General features: G+C 41.1%; 1 protein-coding gene across 1 annotated transcript in view; it reads right to left on the bottom strand.

Moving 5' to 3' along the window:
• Positions 1-25,833, bottom strand: part of KCNJ6 (potassium inwardly rectifying channel subfamily J member 6) — a 167,412-nt gene that overhangs the window by 25,169 nt on the left and 116,410 nt on the right. The window contains exon 3 of the mRNA XM_033011232.2: positions 18,185-19,105. Coding sequence (XP_032867123.1) covers positions 18,185-19,105 — 921 coding nt within the window. The remainder of the gene's footprint in view (positions 1-18,184; positions 19,106-25,833) is intronic.

Raw genomic sequence — 25,833 nt, 5'->3', positions numbered from 1 at the left:
GTATTTTGAACAGGTTTAATGTTCTCTTTCAGGAAAGTGGGGTTGTTATTATTAAGTGCATTACCAACATTAGATGCAGGGCTTGATTCTCTGTTAACGTGCCTTCTCTGTAATTGTTCACATCCGTGCAAATTGCCTACAAAATGAGTCTAAGTTGTTACTGAGTTGTACAGCTGAACTCTAGGGGAACTGTGTGCTCACTTTTTCAGATGTAGAAACAAAAAGGCAGAGGGTGAGGTGAGGGGGAATTGCTCTCGCATTCGGGTCACACTAGTGTCTGCCTGCCTGTCTGTAATGCAGCAGCCCAGGGATCTATTTTCTGATCTGATCATAAGGTCTGTTTCACTCTTGTTGGCCTGACCTAAGTCCTAGCTCAAGGCTGCATGATGCTGTTCCATTTTTTGGGAGGGACAATGCTGTTCCAGCATGGATAACTTGCCCCTTCCAGAGTTCTCAGGCTTTGAGTCATGTTGGGGTTCTCACGCTGGCCCCTGAGGCCGCAGCCCAGCAGCCTTAGAGAGGCCGTTGGGTTGCTGTGTGCAAACGACCCCTTAATTTTTGCCTTGGCTTAAGGCACGTGCTCAGCATGTGCCCGAAGCTGGCAGCACTGCAGGCAGCCGAGTGCGGTGAGAGCAGCCGGAGGGCAGAGGCAGCACCGCTGGGCGAGCGCGGGGCCACGCGTGGGTGACACCAGTTGGGCACCAGCTCATGCCAAAAGGTCTATTCTTGTTCTGAAGCAGGTGTCACCTCTGAAGCTTCAGGCCCTCTGCTCCTCTCTTCACTGGCCACTGAATATGTCTTGCTTTTGGAGCGTGGCTTCTTCACTGGGCCTGTCCCTCGTTTCTCTCTGTAGGACCAACCCAAAGCCAAATGAGGCCAAAAGACGTGGATCTGAGCATCTGTTTTTTTTACTTACATCTTATTCCAATGTGGAAGCAAAGAATATTGTGCACAATTTGGGAGTTCAAATTTAGAGCTTGAAGTATTCATATTTAGGCTTGAAGTATTACTAACATGGTACCTTTTTTTCCTAATCAAACAGTCTTGCATTCAGTTACTTTAACATGAGAAAGAGGGAAGGAAGTAGAAAACCTGCACTGAAAACCTAATGAATACCACATCTGAGATAGATTTAGTGTAATATCTGGTCTGGATGCAAAAAATCTCAGTGTAGTGATTGTAAATGTAATAAGCCATGGTGACGATGCAGTTAGACTTGACTCAAAGTGACAAGAGGCTTTCTGTTGATTTCAGTGAACTCATGGTGTTCTCACACACACTGGCAACTGCTTCATCTTAAGGTCTCAGCATTTTAATATAAGCAAGTGCCCTCTGGATAACAGCCCATAGCAATACCACAGCAGTACTGTGTTTTACTATCAAAATGGTTTTGTGCTGTAAACAAAACTCCTCCACAAGCAAATTTCCTTTTCTCCACCTTGACAAACTTGTACAAATTTCAAACTGGTAGAAAAATAAGATAAACCGTGATCTGTTCTCTAAATACTTTATGCCAGGTTGTAGGAAGCAGCTACTTTCTTAGCACAATTAGTGGTCTCTGAGTTTGCAGTGGAGGAGCAAATTGACCCTGAACTATAGCCAGAATGACAACTGACTGCTGTATAACTTGAGCTCTGAGTCTGCAAGATGTTCTGCGTTAGCAAGTTTATTCTGATCTGTATCAATTCCTTTACTTTTCTCTAGCTGTTATTCCCACATATGTAAACACCATATCCACAACATGAGTTAGAGGACCCTGTTACTCATTTGTTACTTTGCCTGGGATTTAAGTGACCATGTATGTAAGTGACCTCTGCTCAAACACTTTCCCTGGTATTTATTGCAATCTTATAAACTCAGTGTTTTTTAACAATCTGTGGTTAAAAATTCATTGAGAAAATGACATTTCTTCCTTAGCAGATTACAACAGTTTACAGGGTCCCTTTAGCACCAGGCCTTCAGACTTCACAATAATGAAAGTTCAAGATTTTACAGTCTGGAGAACAGAAGGGTGCTACCCCAGTATGAATACTTTTTTTTACCAGCTTTTTCTAGATGGAGCTTACTGTAATTACATGATTTACATGGAAAATACAGTTGTTGTATATTATCACCACCTGCTTGGAATATCCTCTTTATATCATCATGGCTTCAAAATTCAGTTGTAGTGTGATGCTACAAGGTCTCATGATAAAGACATTACAACACATATTGTAAGTGTCAGTATGGATTTATGAGACAACTTGCATTTTTTTGCTTTCACAGCACCAATTGTACACTGAGTGCTAATCTTCTGCCAGTATGCCTGTTCCTGCTCATTGCTATTTTCTTCTCCTTTTGTTTAAACAGCCTACAGGTATGTTATGTGTTTTGTCTACTTAACTAAGTTATGTACATACTCAAATTAAATTGCTTTAAAATTGATTTTTCCTTATCTTCTCAAGGCCTGCATAGCTGGAATAGTGGAGATAAGGCATTCTGTACTGTATTGTGCTGTTTTTACCTGGAAGGTATCTGTCTGAACTGTACTGCTCTCCCAGTGGCTATCAATAGCCCTGTGCTGGCTTTTTTTTGGGAAATGAGGCTGAATGGTGATACCCAAGGGCAGACTCCAGCTGGCTCAGGACTGCCTGGATCTCCATACCTCCTGCATCCCTGCAGGACAGTGCACATTTTTTGGTGTCCTCAAATCCTCCCAGGTGCCTGGATACGCTGTCTGCTGCTGAGGGTCTGGTCTATGAGGAGGGACAGAAGTGCCTGGCTGCCTCACATGGGAGGTATCCATGCAAACTGTGTAGCGTCACTCTCAGTATCTGTTGAATAGTCTGCTGAGAGGCAAACCAGACCTAGAAATCTTGCCTTGGAGAGGATGACAGTTTGAGCCTCTATTCTCCTGTTGAGGCTGTCGCATTCTGCTTTGCTCAGCTCCCTCCCCTCAGGTTCCAAGCCATCAGTCCTTGTGTGACCACAGTGCAGCAAGGAAACAGCCGTCCTTTGAGCTGGTGTTTTGGCACTGATGTGCTGAATAATCTCTCTCACATTTCCATTGCACACTTCAGCACAAAAAGCTTTGTATATTTATACATTTGCTTTTCAGATGTTATTTTTTGCTTTGTCTTCATTTTTTTTGAAAGTTCAGGGGCTTTAAGGTAGTCTTGACATAAACAGTTTCTGAGATGGCAGAATAAATAGCTCATACCAGAAGACAGTTTAGCTGAGCATCTCTCTCATATCCTCAGGGACAGACACCATGGCTTGACTTAAATATTTTGTTTATATTTTCATCCAGCTGTTTTATACACACACACACACACACACACATCTATATCTTCTTACTTATACTGATGTTTAAGGTGTGGTATTGCCATAGTAAGTTAAAGACATCACTCCTAACTTATGCCTAAATGCCTCTAAAGTGTCATGAGCCATCCCTCCGCTTTGTTGCGGTTCCTCATACCAGTCTTCTTCAGTCACACAAATCCCCTTTCATCTCAGTGCAAATCAGCTTATAATTTTTCACCTCTATCTTGGCTGATGATACTGCATCACTGGAGAGTTACATTGTTATTTTGGCCCCTAGAAGATGAATGTGGTCATTTTGTGTTTCCTCTACCTAGGTTTCTATGTCACAGTGAATCAACCCATAAAGCTGGAAATCAAAACTTGTTGAAGAACATTGGAATGGGAAACTCACAGCACTGACCTATCATGCCCTGGCTGTTCTGCAGTCCTCAGGTGGAAGATGCTGTATGAGTTGCTAGATAGAAATTCCTATGATTATTTATTGCTTTCTGAACATTTTATTTTGGTTGTTTTGTAGACATCAGTAAAATTTGGCTGTTGTCTTTTCAGCATCACAGTTTGGGCTGTTGGGCTCTTCAGAAGATTACTCTGAAATATTAAGATTGTCTGCCTATTGGATAATCCTAAAAAGAAGTGGGAATATTAAAAAAGGAGAAGTAGTTGAGCGTGGCAGTGCTAGACCAGTAATGTCTAGACCTCATATTATAAACAGGGTTTCATGCTTAAGACCCCTCCTTGCTTCTGAAGGGAGAAGGGCTTAATCTGGAAAAAAATTCCAGGGGATGTCCTGAAGATATTTCAATTTTTCTGCTGTCAGTGTTCTTCTGATCTGCTTGATGTGATATTTATATAGCATAATGAATATAGTTTTGAGAGAGATCCGATCTCTGTCTTGGCTGCCATAAAGATGCTCAGCCTCAATATCTGTGTGTGTTTACAAGAGTCTCTAGCTTTCTGCTCTCGTTCTATTATCTTTTAAATTAAACAACTAGCACATATTTGTAATGGCCCTGCTATATCTGGTGAAATTTTGGTTCTTGGTTCCTTTCTTTCTAACAGATTATGCATTAAACCACATATGACAAATGGAAAATGTAGTAGGAGGCAGTGAATTGAGTACATACAAAAGAGCGATAGAGTAAGGTGTATTTTCATGGACCAAGCTTTTTCATACATACCAATGTTTGTATTTGTTGTGAACAGTTAGTATGATGAAATACTCAAGACTTATTGCGGATGTCTTTGTGAAATTGCTTGTTCCATCCATACACAGAAGGAACAGTGGCTGCGGAGAACAGAACAACTGCAGATCTGCTGCAATATGGCGTGCATGAGGGAAAGGTACCACTGGTCCTCCAATAAGTATGGAGTCTCCTCAAATGTTGTGAAGTTCCATTTTAAAAGACAAAAAATTTCCAGTATGGGTACTTTATCTATATCCTAAACATTTATCTGTTGTTAGTCTTCCATTTGTCTTTTAATTAGAGTTTTAATTGCTTCTTCACTGAAGCCATCAGGGAGCTGACAGGCATTGCACAGCTCAATTTATTCCTTTAGAGTCCTAATTCAAAGGCCACCAAAGACTGGAGACCTACTCCACAGGTTTGGGAGTGCTTTGGATCAGACTCAAAGTTGTAAATTAAACATTTGATACTCATTAGTAGGGAGTGTTTCTGGACTGGATTTCTATCATTGATGGCTTTTGAATACTTGAACAGTATTTTATATTCCTTTGGAAGGTAAAGGCAGGCAGATGTAGCAAGGTTAAGATTCATGTTTGGTGTCTTAAACCCTGGATCTTGACTAATTTAACAGGGTTTTAAAATCCTGTTGTAGCTGTGTTCAGCCCCCGAGGGGAGAATCTTAAAGAAGAGTTTGAGCACAGTTATAGAATAAGCTATTTTATAGCATAGACAGGAAACTTTCATTTAAATGTTTCTAATTCACCTGTAAATTGAAAAAAGAGGACTGGATCTATTTTGAAAGATTTGTCTTTTGAAAGGACTTAGATCTTTGCCTCATTATTCTTTGCTACAGTAAGAAAAAGTAAAGGCAATTTAATTGTAAACTCAGGAAGGGGAACAGACCAGTTGTTCTTCAGGGGAATAGTTGGAGGAGGCCAGTTGTGAAGGATGGGATTGTGCTCATTATGCACTAGCTGCTGTAATGCCTCCCTTGAGCTGATGTCAACCCCTCTCTTGTGGTGTTGGCTCCCCTTCCTGCCCTGCCCCACACTGCAGATCATGGTGGAAGTGCTGCGAGTGACCGCTTTGCTGTGGTCTTAACACAAAACCGTAACGGTACTTACAGCCTGTATTTCTAAAATGAATACTCTGCAAAAATGCTCTGGGAAGGCTTGAGTTGCTGTATTAAGGGCACACAAGGTGAGGCCAGATCAATATCTCGTAGAGCACCAAACTTGGTTAGTCAGGCGCTGGCGAACTGTGGGGCAGTTGTGTTGTGAAGGCAGCTGCTGGCCTCTGTCTTCCTGTCCTGGGTTGAGTGAGTGGTGGAGTTTTTTGGTGTCAGGGGAGGGGGCTATCAGGGTGGCCCCCTGTGAGAAGCTTCTCGAAGCTCCCCCAGCTCCATGTCAGCTCCACTTCTGTTTGGGAAATTGAGCCAATCGGCTGTGCCTCTGCGATAACGTATTTAAGAAGTGACGTGGTGACGGGCAGTCGGACTTGTGAGAAGGAATTGCGGCAGCTGCGTGAACACCAAGGTCAGTGGAGGAACGGAGGAAGAAAGGAGGGGGGAGGTGTGCCGGAGCAGAGACCCCCCTGTATCCTGTGGTGAGATGGCAGGGCGGCCCCCCCCTGCCACCCATGAAGATCTACGGTGGAGCAGACATTGATTTATGGCCTGTTGCTCCTGCTCAGATGATCAAGGTTCTGTGCCCGAAGAAGGCGGGGGTCTTGTGGGAAAAGGTAGCCCCACTGCTGTAATTCAGTGCTGGGAGGATTGCAGCATGCGGGAGAGTCCCACGCCGGAGCAGCTCGGGAAGGGCTGCAGCCGTGGGAGGGACTCCAGTCGGAGGAAGTTAGTGACCCATGACGGAGCAGTGTGGGGAATGCTGCGGCCCGTGGGAGGAATTCAAGTCGGAGAAAGTTTGTGGAGGACTGTCTCCTGTGAGAGGGGGACCACGATGGAGCAGGGGGAACAAGTTCTGGACACTCCCCTCACCGAAGATGAAGGAAGTGGCAGCGCTGACTGCACCCCCCATTCCCTGCCTCTGCGCCACTGGGTGAGGAGGTAGAGATATCAGGAGCAGAGCTGAGCCCGGGGAGAAGGGAGGAGTGGGGGGGAAGGTGTTCTCAAGATGTGGCCATGCTTCTCACTGTCCTACTCTGTTATGTGTTGTTAGTACCTGTAATAAATGTATGTTCTTTTTTTCCTTCCCCTAACGAGTCTGCCTTTTGCTCGCGATCATAAAGGGGAATTTTTCACCATCCCAGTCCTATCTCGAACCCCAAACCTGGCTCTCTGTCCCTTCTCATTGCCGGAGGGGAAGGGAGAGAGAGGTGCTGCATTGTGGTTGGCTGTCAATCAGGCCTAAACCACGACACTTCCCAAGAGAGTCTGTCCTTAGCTCCTGGTAGGAGAAAGGTATTTTCCCTCAGACTGCAAAGCTAAACCTCCTCCATTTCAGAGCTGTGTAGATGTGGCTACTGCCTTTGAAGCAGATTTTTGGCCAGAAAAAAATCCTTGACCAACTTGAAACCTTTGGCTTTGAACTCTTCTCCACTTTTTCATGGCATCCATCAGGGCCCTATCGGCAGTTAGAAACTCATTGCTGCACTTATTACCTGAAGAAGTAGCTCATTTGTTGTTTTCTCACTGTAAAAAGAGACTAATGGAAAAAGAATCTGAAAATTATGATAAGGGAAGGGGGGGATCCTGGATATCTAAGTGTAATAAATTAATAATTCTTATGAAAGGGTGAAAAAAATTGAACCTAATGGCTGGTTGAAAAAAGTGCCAGCACAATTTAATTGAATTGGCTGAGTCATAAATCTTTCTTGTTATGGTGGTGTCTGGCAGCTCTGCCATAGTCAGACTGACTTTTCTCCTTTAGTGGTAAGCCCCTGTCTCTTCAGTTCACATTAGTCTGCATCAGTCAGAAATGTGGAATAGAAGTTGTCAACACTGATGTGCCTTAGGGCTCCCCCCAAAGACAAATCTTGACTCTCTTGCTAGATACAAGGCTACCACTTGTGGTAATGATGATGATGATGATGACGATGATGATAATAACAGTAATGATAACTGAGCAATTGCTTGTCATTGGATTTTGTGTTGGCAGCTTGAATCTTACAAAGCCTGTCCACTGGAGAGAGAAGCAGGCAGTCACAGCAATGTTGGATGTCCATCGCAAACTCCCTCACTGTTTAGAGGGGCAGAGGGATGCAAACAAGGGTGACTGTGGCCAGGGGAGCAAGACAAAATCCAGGACAAGTAGGGATTGCTGTGAGTTAGTGCAATTTTTGGATCACTCTTCAAAGACTAGTTGTCTGGTGGAGTGTAGCCTTACAAGTTTAAGATTTCCTCTTCCATCAGACCTCCTAGAGCAAAGCTTGGTGGCACAGGCTGCCTGCCTGCCCACAGCAATGCACTCATACTCCTTACCCACTTCTGCCTCCACTCTCTGAGGCACTACTGTCTCCAGTGGTTCAGTGGTGGCCACAGAAGAGCTTTCAGGTATATAAACCACAATTTCTTAATTGGTGACATGGAAGAACAATGCAAGCTGTGAGCTGGGCTATTTGTTTTTCAAAGCCATTCAATTCTTCACAGCTATAAAATTCTAGGTGAAGCTGGCTTTGAGTTGTATAACCACAGACTAATTTAGGCTGGAAGGGATCTATAGAGTCATCTGGCCCTACCCACTGCACAAAGTACAGCCAAATTTGAGTTGCTCAGGGGTTATGCAGTCAAGTTGTGGATATTTCCAGGGATGGTGATTCCCCTATCCCCCTGGGCCCCTGTTTCAGGGTCTTATCAGCTTTATGGTAAAAAAAATAAAGTTTTTCTTAGTGTCTAATGAGAATTACCTGCATTGCCACTTGTCCGTGCTGCCTTTTGTCCTGTCACCCTGCCTCTCTGAAGTGTGCCTGTCTCCATCTTCTCTGTAATCTCCCCCTTGTAGGTTCAGGCAGCGATAAGATTGCCCTGCACTGTCTCTTCTCAAGGCTGAACAGTCCCAGCTCCCTCCACCTCTCCTTGTGTGTGTCCTGTGCTCCAGCCCCTGACCATCCTGGTGGCCCTGTTGGACTTGTCCCAGTAAGACCATGTCTGTCTTGTACTGGGGAGCCTTGAACTGGACACAGCACACTGGAGGTGACTGCACAAGTGTTAAACAGAGAGGAACAGTCACTTTCTTCAAGCAGATGGGTATACTTTTACTAACACAGTCCAGCATGTGATTGGCCTTATTCACCGAAAGGACCTTTTTTGGTCTGTATCATTCACTTGCTGAATAGCTTGTGCTAAGAGTTGTAGTTTAATGAATTGCTTAGAACTGTGTTTGCAGACACTTTTACTCATTTTACTCCAATGAAGTTAGTGTGGGCAGCAATGTTCATTGTATGTGTGAACTTGAGCCCATTCATCTTCTCAGGAATCCTGTACCTAATGGCAGAGGTAGGCAGTGCTGCTTGCCAGCTTCCTTCCTCATCTTGTCTTTTTCCTCTTTTATTCTGTCACTTTGATGACATCAGGGATGTGCTGGTTTCTTCCAACTCTGTTTAATAACAGCTACAAATTTAATGACAAATCCCTGGGGCTTTGGCTCCCCTATTAGCCTTGGCCAATGCCATGAACTGAAGCAGAAGTCTTGGCTGCCCCATCCCTTTCCCTTGCTATGGTAGTGGCCTGCATTCACACTGACATAACTATATGCTGTTGCCCTTCTCTGATGCCCATGGTGTGAGATGAGGTCCTGATCCGGTCTGTCTGGGGAAGATATTTGTACAGTTCGTGCTTTTGTAAAATTAAACCACTGGGAGAAGCCTGGAAACCTACAACCTGGAGTCCTTTGCAGTGCAGAAAATACCCTAAAGTATGAGCTGGGCTATTTGTTTTTCAAAGCCATTCAGTTCTTCACACCTATAAAATACTAGGAGGAGCTGGCTTTGAGTTTTATAATCACAGACTAATTTAGGCTGGAAGGGATCTATGGAGCCCAGAATACCCTATACCCATATACTATGGAGTTCAAAATACCCTTCCCTCTATTTATTTCTGAGTAGTTAGTGGAGCTGATCCAAATATTCCCTCTGAATTGGTTTTCTAAATCAAACTTTGTCAATCCTCAGAAATATCAGACAGGTTTCTCATAACCAGTGAAAATTTAGTTTTGGTGATTTCTTTCATTTCTGCTTTGTTTTCATGTTTTAAATGTTTCTTTAAATCAAGTTTCTTTATTGGCTAAGTTGTAAAAATGTAATATCTCAAATTCAACTAACCTATATTTATTAAAATCCTATTTTTTAAACAACAGTTTTGTTTCATTCCACAGAAATCCCAACAAATGAAAATTGTCAAAACCAGGAAGAACAGAAATCTTGGAGAGCATAATGACTCATTTTTTCTCTAATTTTCTTGGGAATGTTGGGAATGAAGAGGTGAGAGTGAGCGAGCAAGAACACAAGGCTGATCACACGTGCTCTTTGTGCCTTTCACATTTGTTGTTGTAGTGGCTGCCTCACGGCTCCTGGAAGTTCCTCTCTCTTTCCATCTCTTATGCCAATACAGCAGATTTGGAGAAGTGAGAAGTGGAGTACAACCAGAAAAATGATATGTGGGTTGCTTGGCAGTTATATAGGTTGTCACATGAGGAAATGTTTTTTGTATCAAAATCAACTTTGTAAGAATAAACAATAGATGTTCAACATCATTTTGCTGGGACATTAGCACCTAACATTAAACGACTTCTCAAATTAATCTGACTGTTGTAAACTGAGAGCATGCTGCATTGGAATATGGCTATTTGGTAGCATATTCTCGGGTTGAAGTTCTGGACTGTCCTCCTCCCTGAGTGAAAAAAGCAGGGCAGCCTCCCTTCAGGTGTGCAGCACAGATTAATGCTGTTACAAGTTGTAGACGGGAGTGCTGAGAAATGTGTGGCTGCTCAGAATAAGCCGTCCATGTGTGTAGACTGTAATCAGAGCCTATGCTGCTGCTTGGACTTGGACTCAGACCCACCAGTGCGGTGTTAGTTTGCTCCTCTTCAGTGACACAAGTGAGCAGCTCTCTGAACCCCCTTTGGCTACATGGGTAAACTTGAGTTCAGGTGCTTTGTAGTGTCAGGGTGGTGAAGAACAGGCAGAGCACACCAGTGAGTCTGAACTTGTGTTTGATTTTCTTTGAAATGTTGTGATTGAGGTCATTGAGACCACTGCAATTCTTTGTGATTTGTTTTTGCTGGAACCTCTTGAGCACTTTTTTGTGGTGGCCTTGGGAAACCCAAAAGCTATGCCATAATGGGAGTTTTCAGTGCTGGCAGCAGCTTTCTGGGATGGAAAGCATATACTTGTAAGCCTTCTCTGTCTTTTTCGGGTACTTTATGTAGCCAGTGGGGTTAGGTGCAGTCCATAGCCTTGTTCTTTTTAATCTATTGAACGTTGATTTTGAATTTCTGGTTTTCTTAGCAGCTGTACTTGGTTGTTCTTCAACCTTTTAGGTCACTTTTGACTTTACAGTTATTGCTCTATGCAGTTTTGTGAAAACTTTCTGCTGAAGGTGAATAATCTGCTTACATTCATTAGAAACTGATGTAAATATTTGTAACTTTAGAGAGGCCTTACTGTTATCAAGGAGTGTAATGTAACATGTTTATCCTTCATTAAAATTCAGTGAGACAGAACAGAAGGAAACAATATACAGCTGAAAGTGAATACGCACCAAGGGGAGAAATGAGAAGATCTTTTAGAAATATGGGTGAGAACAGAGTTTGCCAAAACTATTTCCCTGGGTTTTGAACTGCAGGCTAGTTAAGTATGCTTCATATCTGGAGATCAAACACGAGTGAACAAGGCAATCAACATGAAAGAATCAGTTAATTTTGGCAAAAGTTACAGGGGGTGAGACACTGCCTTGATTCAAATCAGTGTGTGGCTGGGATTTCATTGCAAGTGCTTAGCAGCTTTTGTCTCCATGTTGGTAACAACCTTGGATGACCAAAAGCAAAAGTCTAAAATTAGAAATGATAGTTATATTTTCCTTTTCCAAATCAGATGTTTCATTGCTGACCCTTCATTTACACCATTCCAAGAGCAAGTGGTCAAACTGAGCATGCTCGGTTTAATAGCCGTTGCTTTGAAAATTGCTCAGAAATGTAAAAGGCACTTCATTGACCTAAAGCACTTCTTAGTAGGGCACAGAATTCACATCTCTGCTTTGTAAGCAGGTGAAAAATGTTCAGTGAGCTAATTCTGCCTGGGAAATCCTTTGACCTGGATAATGCTGCTGTGCCCTTTGCAGAGAATCATCCCTTTGGCTCTGCAAAGTGGAGATCTTTGTGATGGAGACTGTGTGGGCACAGGGGACACAAGCACTGCTCAGTGCAGCTCAGTCTCTTCTTTCCTGGTCCCTCCAGTAATACACAGTCGTTCCTCAGTGTCTGAGCTGGGTCTAGAGACTCAAGGACTTGGCAGTATCACCTTTGTAGTTGCCTTGCTTCTGTGCTAAAACTGCTGGAAAACACATTTGCTTGAACTATGCTGGAGACAGTGGTGTTTGTTAAGTGTCTGGCACCACAGGATTTTAGGGGGAGTCTGCTGGTGGTGGCTGGTGACGTCTGGGCAGGTCAAGGAGGAGGGTGCCAGCACAGCTTCCCACTGTGCCATTCTGCATGAAACAGCATCAGGGCCTGTGTTAAAGCACAGCTCTGTGATCCTGTTGTTCCTCTGGCTGTGGACATCATGAGCCCTGCAAGGGGTAATGTGTGTAGGCTCACGAGTGAGGAGTGGTGAGCAAAGACAAAATTTCGGGCATCTCTTCTTGCTGCTGTGCTAGGAAGACAGCAATACTGACAGTGGAGGTCTATGGGGGTGTGCAAAGAACTGGAAACTGCCCTTTCTCTGTGCCCAGAGAGACCTAATATAGTTTGCAAGGACACAATGTGCAAAATGAAGGTGTTCTGCAAGTCTGATTTGCATTCAGAACAGAATTATTAAGTAATATCTAAATAGCTATACAAAAGTATTTTTTAATACAGAGGGGTCTCAAACATGTTTTTTAGGGAACTTACTTTTAAACATATGAATTACTGCTCGAATCTGAGTATTATATCTGAACATTTAGGGGTGAGTGTGCAGCTGTTGTGAAGAGCTGAGCAATTAATTGGTGAGAAAGCTATGAAAGATGGACAATAGGCCATTATCAAACACTTGGTAACATGTTTGTATAGTACAGCACTATTCAGAGAATAAAGCTGTTAAACAAAATGTGTAATCTCTTTTCTGTGCCTTCTCTGAAAGTGATTTAGACGCTCTCACCAAAATTTTGATTGAAATACTCATAATCAACATGCCTCTTTATTCATGAACTTTGCTCTCTGACCTCTTGACATTTTGCATGTTTTTTTGACTATTGTGAAATTGCAATTGCCTCATTTAAGGTTTATAGTCTCCTTTACCAGATAGACTAATCTTTTCCACCTGTAAAGAAAGCTTCCTGAAAGAAACATCACAATGAAGTCAAAATGCCTTTCTTTGCTGTCATTTAGAACTCCAGCTCACAACTGCAAACACTCATGCTAACATCCCTAATTTTCTGTGTTAGAATTAATTACAACAAAACATTTTGTTAGAATTAACATAATGAAAATGTGATCAAGGAATGTAAGTGAAAGGGATTGCTGGCAAGTACTAGAGAAATAGGGATATATGAGAAGGTGAACCTAGATGTCTATGTCTAGCACCTAGCATCAAGAGATGTTAAAACTCTTAAAACAGAAAGAAAGGAAAACTGAAGACTGCAGATTGTATTCTGACCACTCCTGAAATGATGAGGGAGCAGAAGCCACTTAACTGTTTAAATTGCATTTCAGTCAATGTACGCCTTGCAGAAACATTTGGGTGTGAGAAGTCCTGGTTCTTTTCTTCCTTTCATCTACATCCCCTTAAGAAGCAATTTGAAAGCATAAACAACTCTTCTTTGAAGAGCAGTAAAAAATTCTAGTGAAACACTGTGACTGGAGCAATGCTTATTTAGAGAGAGAGAAAAGTCTGCTGAGATGTTTTGAAAGGTTGGAACTGTTAAGATACATATCAAAGGGACTGGGCAAAGATAAGGGTTAAATATGGCAAGTCACCTGGGAGAAATGAAAAAGACAATGAATCAGTCAGTCAAAGGGGCTGTAGTGAAGAGTGGGAACAGCATTATACAATGTTTGCCTAGTTGATAGCATCATTTACTATGTAAATAACCATCTATGTGAGCATTTTATTGCTTTCCACACACATTTTCCACAGCTGGCAAGTGTGTTTGTTTACGTAGCTATAAACCATTCCACAAATAGTGCTCTCAAGCTGTCCATGTGTCAGAATTATAAATGTGCACTATTACAAGTTTATTTGTAAAATTATCCATATGAACCTAAAGTTATCTGTCTAACTTTGTTGCTTATTTTTTGACAGTTACAAATGCGTAGATCATTTTATTTTCTTGGTACTGTTTCAATTTTCATGTTTTTATTTTTAGGCAGAGGGAATTGCCAGAGTGTTATCTAGTGCACTCTACTGGCCAGATCCAACTTCACAAAGTTTGAGGGTTGCTGCATTAAATACTTCATATTCCTATCCTGTGTTAGAAAATGCTGTTTTCTGTGAATTAATGAAGGTTTAGAGGAGGGACTTGAACCAGGATGTTTATGATTCAGGAACCGTGATACTAAGAAGGCTATGGGCTGTTCAGGATACTCCTCTTTAACTCCTTTTTTTTTTTAATAGGCCCCTCTCTCTGAGTTTTTGTTTCTTTTTCTCTCAGTTTCTCTAGCTATCATAACACGCCTCACTTTTCAACTTCACTCCCCCAAATTTAAAAGACTTTCCTATTCTTGGTCTCAGTTTATTTCCTATATCAAAATTATACTTTTGGAAGTCTTGTTTAATTTTTTAAAATGACTGTTTTGCTTATGATGATAAGCCCTCCCTTTAACATAGATTTCACTAAGTGAAAAGGGCTTAAAAGTTTCAAGCTTATTGTTACGAATTGGCTATGAAATGATCATTAAAAATTCTTAATTACAGATTTTTTAAAAATTTAAACCAAATAAATAACTTCTTCAAATCCAAGCTTTTGTGCCTGCTGTTTAGGGGAGACAGGGTTCAGGATCTTTGACCGTAAATTTTTTTTGTTGGTCCAAGGAAAAAAATAATTTTTCTCAAATTCCAATACTATAATTGTGCATACTCTAACAAATCTCTTAAATGGTCTCCAGAAAATAATGAGAAAGCAATGGTGGTACTTCAGTATAAACCAACTATCTTGAATAGCAAATATCAAATACTGCTGAACTGAGATCAGCGTGTTTGTCATGATCCTTCCAGTTAGTGCATTTGCACTTAATGTTACAGCTCTCCCATAAGAAGCGGAATGATGCCAGAATCCTGCTTTTTAGTGTTGCCTCAGTGTGGAACCAGAGCTTTTGCTGGTATGTGTCAATGCCACAGCTGTAGTCTGACACTAAAAGAATCATAAGTGCCAAAGAAATGGTTTCCCTATTAAAGATGGATGCTTAGTTTTTGCAGTTAGTATCAATCCTTGCATCACACTGGCACTCTTACCTGCTGTTAGTATGGTGGAAAATGGAACGGGGGCTGTGAAATGTGGAAATAACAGATGTGTCCTTCAGATGTGGTGATGCTTGGTTGGTCTTTTGCCCCCTGTTTCCGAAGGCTCGTTGGTTGTTTCATGGCAGTCTAACATACTTCACACCATGATTGGGTTTTTGAAACACTTGAAAGATGTGCATCAGTATCAGTAAAACCACAGGAGTAAATCTTTGCAAGAGTGTTGTCATTTGAACCCAAAGGGATATTTTTGAATGTTGTTATAAGTAAATAAAGAAAATTCCATGTTGGAAGGATCCATAACAAACATTTTAAAGAACAGTCTTATTTTGAGTATTTGCTGATGTTGTATAAAAAGTAGTCAGATTGACTTCAGGTCTTGTTGAAAGTGTCTTGTGGAAGATTCTGCTCTCAGAGTAATCTTAAAGGTAGAATGAATGTGAATAGTCAAAATTTAGTGGTATTTCCTAGGTTAATATTTTGGTATCTGTCTTGGTAAAGACGTATCTACTTCTTTTTGTTTCTCAGAAAGATATGATGATGCTTCAAAGGGAAAATAGGGGGTCCTTGATGTGATCATTCTGCTGAATTTTAATTTGGTTAATTATTTAAGTTTAATTTAATACAATGCATTATTCCTCATTTCCTGTCCTAACATGCAATGCAGAGTTCACATGATACTACATAAACAGTTGTGTTTCATACTATAGGTAGATGTGCTTTTGGAGCCCTTAAAGTGTAACGTATTATGTATGTGTATAGAATGATATATATGTGTATAGAAAGATAAGATATATATATAGAGAGATAAGCAACTTCTTTTGTTTCTCTCACTCTACATGGGGTCTAAGAAGGAAATGTGAATATATGATGGCCTAAGTTTGTTTTCAGTGTTTACCACGATGTAACTGGAAAATATTTGTAAATTAATAGAGTGAAAATGTCTAGATTTTGTAGAAAGTTGGCCTGATTGCACCTTCAACAAAAACAACCCAAGGCATGTGGGAAAAGCACAGAACAAGTGGCTACTTCTGCACAAACATGTTTTAGGAATTGTGCTGGTAGTTACGACATTAATATTTCTGATGCCATACTTAAGCGGCATTATTTGATGCCCTTCCCTCATATCTCATGCAGCTGGAGAGCTGACCCAAACAGAACAAAATGGAGCAGCTTAAAATGGTAAACATAGCTACCTATCCAGTGCCAGGGTAACTGGATGGCTTCTGTGGGTTTTCAAATCACTGCATCCATTTTCTTTATTAATACAGACTCTTCACTCAAACTTTGCCAGCCCGACCAGTCTGAGAGGCAGCCCCCTCTGGGGAAGGCTGATAATGGCTGAGTAGAAGATGTAGCCAGTATCAGAGCAGCAAAGGAGACCTCAGAGAGCTGTGTGAGTGTGCAGGGGTGAAGATGAGGTAAGGGAGGGAGGGTTAAACAATGAAGAGTGACAAGGCTTAAGACAACAAAGCTACATTTGATGCACTGCAGAAGTATACTGTCTTTTGATCTTGTAGGTATTTTCGGTGAGATGTTTTTTATGCTTCTGTTCCTTGCCAACCATTTTTCTGGAAAACAGAGTGTTCAGTAAACCTGAAAATATCCACCACTCCTTGGGATGTCAAGTTCATTTAGTTGCAATTCAGAAATTTCAAAATGGTTTCAGCTAACAAACAGCAGTTTCCTCATTGTCTCACCTGAAGGTGATGCAGAGGTTAGAAACACTAAACATTTCATCTTGATTTCTCTTCAGTACCACCTACTTCCTGGAAAATTTGGAAGCCTTGCATTTACCACTTCAAATTCTCTGCCAAGTTCCTTTCAATTTTTTTTTGCTCCATTTTTGTCTCACACATTTATTATATGGTGACAAATGCAGTTTTCTTCTGACACCACATAATAGATGTGTGAAACATACACACATGTTCTAGTAAGAGACTGCTCTTTATTTCCTGGCTCCAGTTGCAGAACATGAGTCAGGGTTAGAAAGGTTGCACCTCTGTCAGGGATGTGTAATCCACATCCTCAAACTTTCCTAGCTTTTGCTACAGTAGTGGGGAAAAATGGCAAACCCGGTTCTTCTATTTTTATACTCAGTGTTTCCTCCTCCCCAGGCACACCTTTTCTTCATTTTCTAATCACCATTCCCTTGTATTGATTATATTTACTCACTTCAGAGGTTGATGCTGTCATTAACAGGAAAAAAAAATACCTCCAACTCCTAAAACAAGCATACCACCATTCTGACTGCAGGAAATACAGCAGTTTTAGAGAAAGTATTCTCCTACTATTCTGGAGTTAATGCAAAGAAACATTACTAATCCATTTGTTGTGAATTCCAAGCACTATTTTCTCTGCATCAGGTGATATCGGATGTTCTGCTGTATAATTGTAGGTAATGACCAAATAGCCTCTCAACAGGACTCTGATGACATAACATGCCTGATTTATATATACCAGCTTTATGTGTTCTGTACACTTCTGCAGTGTGTAGGGGGCCTCAGTGAAATACAAAATCAGACAGATCTTTTGTGAACTAAAGTGGAACAAGCCCCATGTTACAAGTTAAAACAAAAACAAGCAAACAAGCAAGTAAAAAGAGAAAACTGAACACATTATCACTTCCTACTGGATCCAAACAGGCTAGGAATTTGACATGGCAGGCAGTTATTCTGCAGTTACACATGGGTGATTGGAAGCAGCAGGAACTACGGTGCTTCCATGTTAATCATAAACAGTTTTGTATTGAATTTTTTTTCTAAATCATTTTATCCCACAAGGTCTTAGTGGTTGAGTTGCTCCTGCAATAGAATGACAAATAACTGGGTGACATGCTGTGAAAAATTTAGAAAATGAGAAATGCTATCCCATTTTCCAAACAGAGAAGAAACAACACTAATTCCATTAGGCAAGATGGAACAGGCAATTAAACTGGTCATGCTTTTAATTTTGAAGCTAACCAGACAACTGATGCCTTTTTCAAAAGTAATGGCTATTGAAGTGATTCCTTTAAAGTGAATCAAACCCACTGATTTTCCTTTCTAAAATTAAAGCATTTACCTTATACAAAGTATAAGAAATGTTACCTGTTGCCTCCACCATTCCTTCTAGGATTACAACAATTTCTAGCTCCTCTTTGGGCAACTGGGCTTTGGAAATCTCCCAGAAAGGACTCTGCTGGTTAATTTCATGGCTGATGATCAGTGGTGAAACCAAAAAGAGACGATCATCCCCTGTGTAATAACCTACGTTGATATCTGTCTGGTTGAGTGGTATAAATTCCCCCTCCTTTGTCTGTTTGGATTTGATCAACTTGGCTCGTATTGATGCCTCTACAATGTGTGAATTCCTAAGGTCTCCTACTCGGAACATCAGACACAGCTTTCCATCCCGCATGGAAATAACTGCGTTTGTAGAAAAAACCAAGGTTTCTGCCCTCTTCTTGGGTTGTGATATTTTCACAAACATGCAGCCAACCATGAAAGCGTTGACGATAGAACCTAAAACAGACTGCACTAAAAGCAGAATAATTCCCTCGGGACACTTGTCCGTGATGACCCGGTAACCATACCCAATGGTGGTTTCTGTCTCGATTGAGAATAAAAAGGCTGAGACAAACCCATTGAGGTTGCTGACGCATGGGGTCCACGTGCTGTCCCCTATATGATCCATATCTCCTCGCATGTAGGCAATTAACCACCATATCATTCCAAAGAAGAGCCAGGTCACAGTGTAAACCATGACAAAAATCAACAGGTTGAACCTCCACTTGAGATCGACTAAGGTAGTGAAGATGTCAGTCAAGTAACGGTAAGTCTCTCTGACATTCCCATGGTGGACGTTGCATTTCCCATCTTTCCTAACATACCTCTGGATTTTTCTCTTGGCACATTCTTTGTTTATATTTTTTGGCAGATCCTCTCTAGCTTGTTTGGGCAACTTTGGCTGGTGAATAGTGACAGGGCTCTCTATGTCCTGCTCCATTGAGTCTTCTTCCAGTACGTTAGCTGCCATGAAAAACAAACAAACAAGAAAAAGGCAAGCATTATTTTTCTTATTATTTATCTAAGTCAACACACAATGTCTTCCTGTATTACTGGCATGAAATGTCTATTAATCAATAAAATTATCATCTTTGTTCTTTGCTCACCTATTAGATACACAGTACGAAAGTCAAACGATGCCAAGCATCCTCAATTTATTGCTAAATAGAAATACTTTGAAGGAAAACTCTTGTTTCCTATTTATCAGGTCATCCTATCTACACCCATATTTAAATTCTGCAAGATGTGCTTAAGCAGATCTTTCTTCCCCCCGTCCCCCTTTACAGTTTAATAAATGAGATTTCTTACGCACCAAGAAAGATCTTCTGGGAGATAGCAGATATAAATGAGGAAATGGATTCACTTGGGGGTTTCAGTCAACAAGATGAACAATGGTTGAGCTATTTTTTCTATCAATTGCATTGCTATGGGGAAAGTATTAAATAAGTATAAAGAGTTTTTTAAAAAAACAACCGTTTTTAGAAAGAACCAATCCTATTCTTGTTGAAGGAAAGGCAGGCTACAGTGTAATATATACCAAGAGCAATTCAAGCACATTTCCATAGAAAATCAATGTCTTGCTGATACTGAGACAGGGAATTGTATGTCATTCTCCCAGTAATGTAAAACATACCGTACTTCAAAACATTATTTCATTTTAATTCAGTATGCCCGTGGCCGTTAATTCGAGTGTACCCTTTTCTCTAATGGTATGGGCCTAGACAGCGTTTCTCCATAAGTGTCTTACAAGAACTTAAAAGCCAGAAATGACAGTAATTACCTCTTTTTTTTTTTTTTTTTTTTTTTTTTTTTTTTTAGTTTCCCGGTCTTTTGAGATAAATAGCTTCATTATGGTCCGGTGCAAGAAAAAAGAGTTTACTGGGGAGGAGAATGGTTTAATCGAATGTGTTTTGCATGAAGCTTGAGGACACGGTGAGTCTGCCTCTGCCTAGACGCGCTGGCCGGTGTGTTGTCAGTGTGCCCTGCAGTGGCCACAGTTTACACTAACGCGCTGTGGTACCCGCTGTGCAGGCCCAGGTGGGGGCTGCCCAGTCCTGCTGCGGGTAGTGACCTTCAAGCAGAGGGTTGGGAGTAAGCAGCTTGGGTTGGGAAGCACTTCATTTGCTTGAGCTCTGGTTGCCTCTGAGTACCTCTCACCTGTCTGGGAAGCGGGGGCATAACCCCATCAGAGCTCCTGTTTGACACAGCAGCCCTGTCTCTGGCACCCCATGGACCTGCATGTCTCCGCCTGGCACTGCTCTGGGCAGTAGACCCAAACCTTTTAGCGTGGAGCAGCTAACAGGGAAGCCTGGGCTCTTGTCCAGAGAGACGGTTGTGCAAGGGGCTGCTCGTGGTGGGTCAGTATGGCCCGAAGAGCATTTTAGTCTCTCACTCTTAGAAACCTGTGCTACATGGCAGATCAACTGTGGAGTCTTACAGCACCTGTAGCTTTTTCAAGATGTTCTAACTCATACCTGTTGAGAAAGATCGCAGAGCCTTGTAAAATTTTAGGGTTGACTGAAACACCCCTTAAAAAAAAAATAAATTTGTAGACTGTTTGTCTCTCCCTTTCCCCCCGGGTATTTCAGTTACCTCTGTTCAGCCCCACAGCCTTTTCTGTGTTAAAAGAAAGGCTCAAAGGCCGACAGTAGCATGGACTCCTGATATCAGTTCTGTATTTTAAGACTGTGCACTGTATCCTGTGTCACCTTTTCCATTTACTGCTGTGTCTAAAGAGAGCATTATTTAGGCTGATGGTAGCGGCAGCACTGGAAGTCATGTCACAAGGCAGTCATTTCTGAAAGAACTTACCCCAGTTGGTGACAGCGTGCCTACTTGCATTATCACTAATGCTGTATAACGTATGATGAAATAAACACAATAAAAAGGCATTGCACGAACCTTGTGAGGCAGTTTTAAGTCAAACCCAGAAAATTTGTAAAGGCTTCACACTTTATGCTTAACTCTCTATTATGCCTAAGGAAATTTCAGTCCACAGGAGTTATCACATCACTGCAGTAATAGACCCCTCAAATACTTATGAACAGCCTATGAAAGCTCTGACTTTTGAGGCTTTAATGGGCTGTATGTTAGACTAATAATTCTGGTTTAATGTAGTTCATTATCTTTAAGGCATTATGAATATTTTGCTTTCCCCCCCCCAGTTAGAGCCTGGCACGAGCATAGAGATGGGGTGCAGGTGTCCCCTGTTGCCTTTGAGAATATGCCTTACTTCTGACCTTCCTATTAAAGGCAGTCATGTCCTACACCTCCATGCCTGAGCATGTCTTTCTAGAAACAGCAAAGTGTACTTAAATCCACAGCAGGGCTGGGAGAGAACACAGGTGCTGATTTATTACTGGCATCAGGAGAAATCTGAAGGGACATCCCCACCCTGGGATGCCTATCAGTCATATGCTGTACCCATCTAGCCTGCTTTGCATCAAGTGTTTATTTGCTATAGGAGTACTTGCTAGCAATGAAGTACCTTTTATTCATACTACACATTTTACTGATGCGTTCAAACTACTTTGTGCTGATTAAGCCCTTGTGCATCATAATCAGAATTTCCTGTCTTTCACAGTACATGAGCTGACCCATGAAGAGAGGTAAAGGCCACATTTTCTCAAGCGGCCATAGGTTTTGTAGCAGGAGCAAGGAGCCGCTGCGCTCCCCAGCAGAGGGTGGTGGGCTGTCACTGTCACTGTAAGTGGGCTTCAGACACCTGCCCCTCCCATGTGAGACAAATTTTCTTAAGCTTGAGAGGTCACACCAGAGCTGACTCCCACCTGAATACGTAAGAGGGCAGCTTTGGACAAACAAACTCAGTGGCTGCGTTTAACCTAAACCTTAGTCTCTCTAAGTATAGAATCTTGCTAACACTCTTGCAGACATTTTAATGTCCCTGGGGGCATCTGGACATTTTGTAAACTCTTCAAGCTCTTTCCAGTGCTGTAATTTCTCAACTCTCAGGCAGTCTCAGAGAGGAAAAATTAAGGTCAAGTTTTTAGTCTTTTTCTCTTTATGCAAGATGCCATTTTACTCCTTCCCTCACCCAAATTCTCCTGCTGTGAGACCCATTGAATAGCTGTAGGTGAATGTTTCTAGATCAGAATCACAGCCCATCACCTTCTCCTGGTCTGAGTTCTCACTCCAAAGTGAACCTTGAGAGCAACAATTCCTGAAATAAGTGATCCAAGGATTGTGCATCTGTGTGTTTCCATGGAAATGTTTGATGAATAAGTTTTAAACACATGGCAGGATCCCTGTTCACCACTAAGTATGAGGAACAGCCACATATTCTCAGTGTCTTTACCACAAAACACTTTGACTTCTTATGTTTTTACTTGATATCAACCCAATTAGCCTATGCTGTTTATTTAATTTAATTTTTCTTTTGGTTATATAATGGCTGTCATGATTCCAGAAACAGGGGAGTGAATAGCAGCTATCTCACTTGAGAGCTATTTTTACCCTCTCCACTTTTCTTCATGTCAAAAGTATATACATATTATTAATCTGCACTGAAAAACAAACAAACAAAAAAAAAAAAAACCAACCCAAAAAAACAAGTACTTCTGAATGCTTCCCCCTCTCCCAATAACATTATGTTCATTTGAACACAACTTCCAGGTAGCAATACTGTGCCAGCTTAGGTCAATTTAGAGTGTTCTGTTCAAAGTATTTGTTTCAGTGAGTCTCTCAGGCAAAATCATACATGAGGTATGAGATTTTGAGATTTCAGTGACTTGTTTCGTTTTCCAGAAAACAACAAGGGCTTCTCCTAAATAAGTCCCTGAATACTTCACTTGTGCTTCATCATAGCAGTATGTACTGGCTATGGCTATTTTAGCAAATTAAATGTGTCCAGGCCTATTCTTTAGCATGGAGACTAAATGGAGTGGTACAGCCCACACTTGTATTATCAAACTCCTGCTGTTTTCAAAGCATACAATCAGTTTATTAGGAATAGTCTGTGTCCAATGCTAACACCTGAAATGTGGCCAGGAATTCTGCGTACTCAGTTCTACACTGGTCAAAATCATGCCAGGGGCTTTTCTAGGAATTTTACCATACAAGGATTTGGGTGCTGATGCTCAGGAACATTTCATTTTCTAGTAACAATGGAACCAGTGTTGTTACCCTGGTCTTGTCTATTTCAGAACAACATTGGAAAGGCACAATCCAGTATTTCCAAGCACAGATTCTTATTCAGAGTCCATAGAACAACACAAATCTAGTGTCAACAGCAAACTATGAGCTGTAAAGATGTTCTCATGACCTTCATGGCTGTGAATGTAGCATATTACTATAATCCCTAAACAATCATTTTATCATGAGCAATATGATTTTTTTGTACTTTGGTGGTGCTTCAGAGATCTTGTCATGGCACTGTACAAATACAAGGCAAAAAGAGGTATGTAAAGGGCATACTTGTCTAATTTAAATGCTTATAGCTTATTTTGATTGTATACTGTATTACAGTTATAGGGTGACCTGCAAAATAATTAGGAGTTTCAACAGAAAATATTACAAATTATAACTGACCTTTTTGTAACAGAAGCTGATATAGAGAGTTCAGTGAATGTTTTGCTGTAATTTAGTAGATTAATTTTATCTCTTGTAACATAGCTGTGAATGGTTTGCATGCAAATTCATTGAAAATTCACTAATTTCAAAAAATCATTTATAATCTACAGATTGTTCTCATGGGCTTTATTGCACATATACAAAAGTCAAACAATCATACTTTTGACTGAGATTTCTGTCTGTGTGCAGGTCAATCCCCACTTTCCTGGTAGGATGAGGGCAACTTTTAAGTTATGCAGGGGTTTGCATTTGTAAGGTCCAAGCTTGTCTTTTGTGAATGGTCTTCAGTACTCACCTCTCATTTGCTGTGATCACAAGCCTCCCTGACACTGAACTCATCTGTGGAATATTTGGCAGTACCAGGTGGCTATATTTGTTCCCCGCTGCCTCTGTGAGGTTGTTAGACTTTGGCGTCAGGAGAAGGCGGCATGGCACTGCACACCACAAGACATTTTCTGCAATGCTCAATACTCTGCTCTAAGTCTGGGACTTTGTGTTTCTTTTCTTGCTTGTGATGCAAGGAGAAGTCATAGAGAGGAAGCAGGCTGGGAGCTTTTGAATTGCTTTGCCTGATCTCTGGCTGGTTTTAGTCACCATTTCAGAGCTTTGTAAAATCTTCTGTCTGATGAGCACTGAGGGCACAGGGACAGATACTCTCAGAATAGAGGGAGATCTGCCTGTTTGGTGAACTCAGCCTGTGTTACTCTCAGTGAGACCAGGTAATCTGTACTGGGAGACCCTGTGTATTATCACTAGATGTGAGGAGAAAGAGTCTTGTTTACAGAAAAAAAATGGAGGCTTTTATGATTAGTTAACAATTGTAAGCAGTCATTATCACAAAATGCAGATTTTCTTCTGAAAAAGAAAGGAATTAGGATCTGGTCCTGTGCTGTTGAAATCAATGCAAAATTGTCTATTCACTCAGCTGGAAACATTGTCTAATCCTCATTTTGAAATGCTGAAATGTTCAATAAACACTGACTTGGCAAATTTCTTCAAGGACCAAATTACTTATTTGCGCCCATAGAGGCATAAATATAATTTCAGAGAGAGCATGCGTATGATTTAAATTTATTTCAGCAGCAATTTTCACTAGAAAAGAAATGCAAATTGAAGTATATTTATGATTGGAAAGAAGGCTGTAGGGATGATACCTTGCTTTTTCACAGTACCTGCTTCATCATTGTTTTCTAATCCTACTTGATAAAAATAACGTTCTACTATTTTAATTTCTTTTAAGCCTGTACAGCTGTAAAAATTCAGCCCGAGTAACACTTTGCCTCTATGCAATACAAACATTTCCATTCTTTTCTGATTCTTGGCCCTTTTATTATGGAGGATGGAAAATGAAGCTGATACATGAATTTAAAAAAAAAAACGACTCCATTTTTGGTAGTCATTTGACCTTGTAGATTTTGTCTTGGATTCTAAGAAATTTTGCTACAGAATTTACCACTAAAGGCTCTAGAATGCTGGTTTTACATCTGCTTTGTTAAATGTAGTTTCATTTGAAGCACAGGGAAGCCAAATAGCCTTGGCTTTGTTATGTAAATGAAGCAATTGTGAAAAGGCTACATATTCTCAACCTGCAAAGATGCGTGGAGACAGTTGATTATCAACGTGTTCTGCCTTTCATTAGGCTGGGGATCCCAAATTGGATTATGAAACTTGTTTACTACCCGAAGTCTGACTGCTTGGAGTCAGTATTAATTCAGAACCATCTCTAGTGCAAATGCCTGGCATCGAAAATAGGTTTCTGGAGTACGGAGAGTTTACCAGTACACATTTCTGCTCCTCTCTGATTAGTGTAGTTGCACACGATTTTTACCAGACTTTTGGCTTCCAGAAAAGCTTGAGTTAGAGGTTCAGAGCAGGTATGGGTTCTCCTGAAAGCCTGCAAAGCTACATAAATGAATTTACTGGTTTTGATATCAGCATATATGCTGGCCGTTGACCCTCTTATATATGTGGCGACTGGGACCAATGTCCAGAGTGTTTTTAGGGAGCACAGTTCAGTGCAGTCTAGATGGTATTCTTTTGAGCAGACTCAGCATATGTATGGGCTATTGCTGATATTTCACGTGTGCTCTGGTTTGTGCCAT

Source organism: Tyto alba, unplaced genomic scaffold (assembly GCF_018691265.1).
Source record: "Tyto alba isolate M040663 unplaced genomic scaffold, T.alba_DEE_v4.0 Super-Scaffold_14, whole genome shotgun sequence".
Taxonomy (NCBI): domain Eukaryota; kingdom Metazoa; phylum Chordata; class Aves; order Strigiformes; family Tytonidae; genus Tyto; species Tyto alba.
Note: the sequence above shows the minus strand (reverse complement) of the source record. Positions and strands in the feature narration are given on the sequence as shown.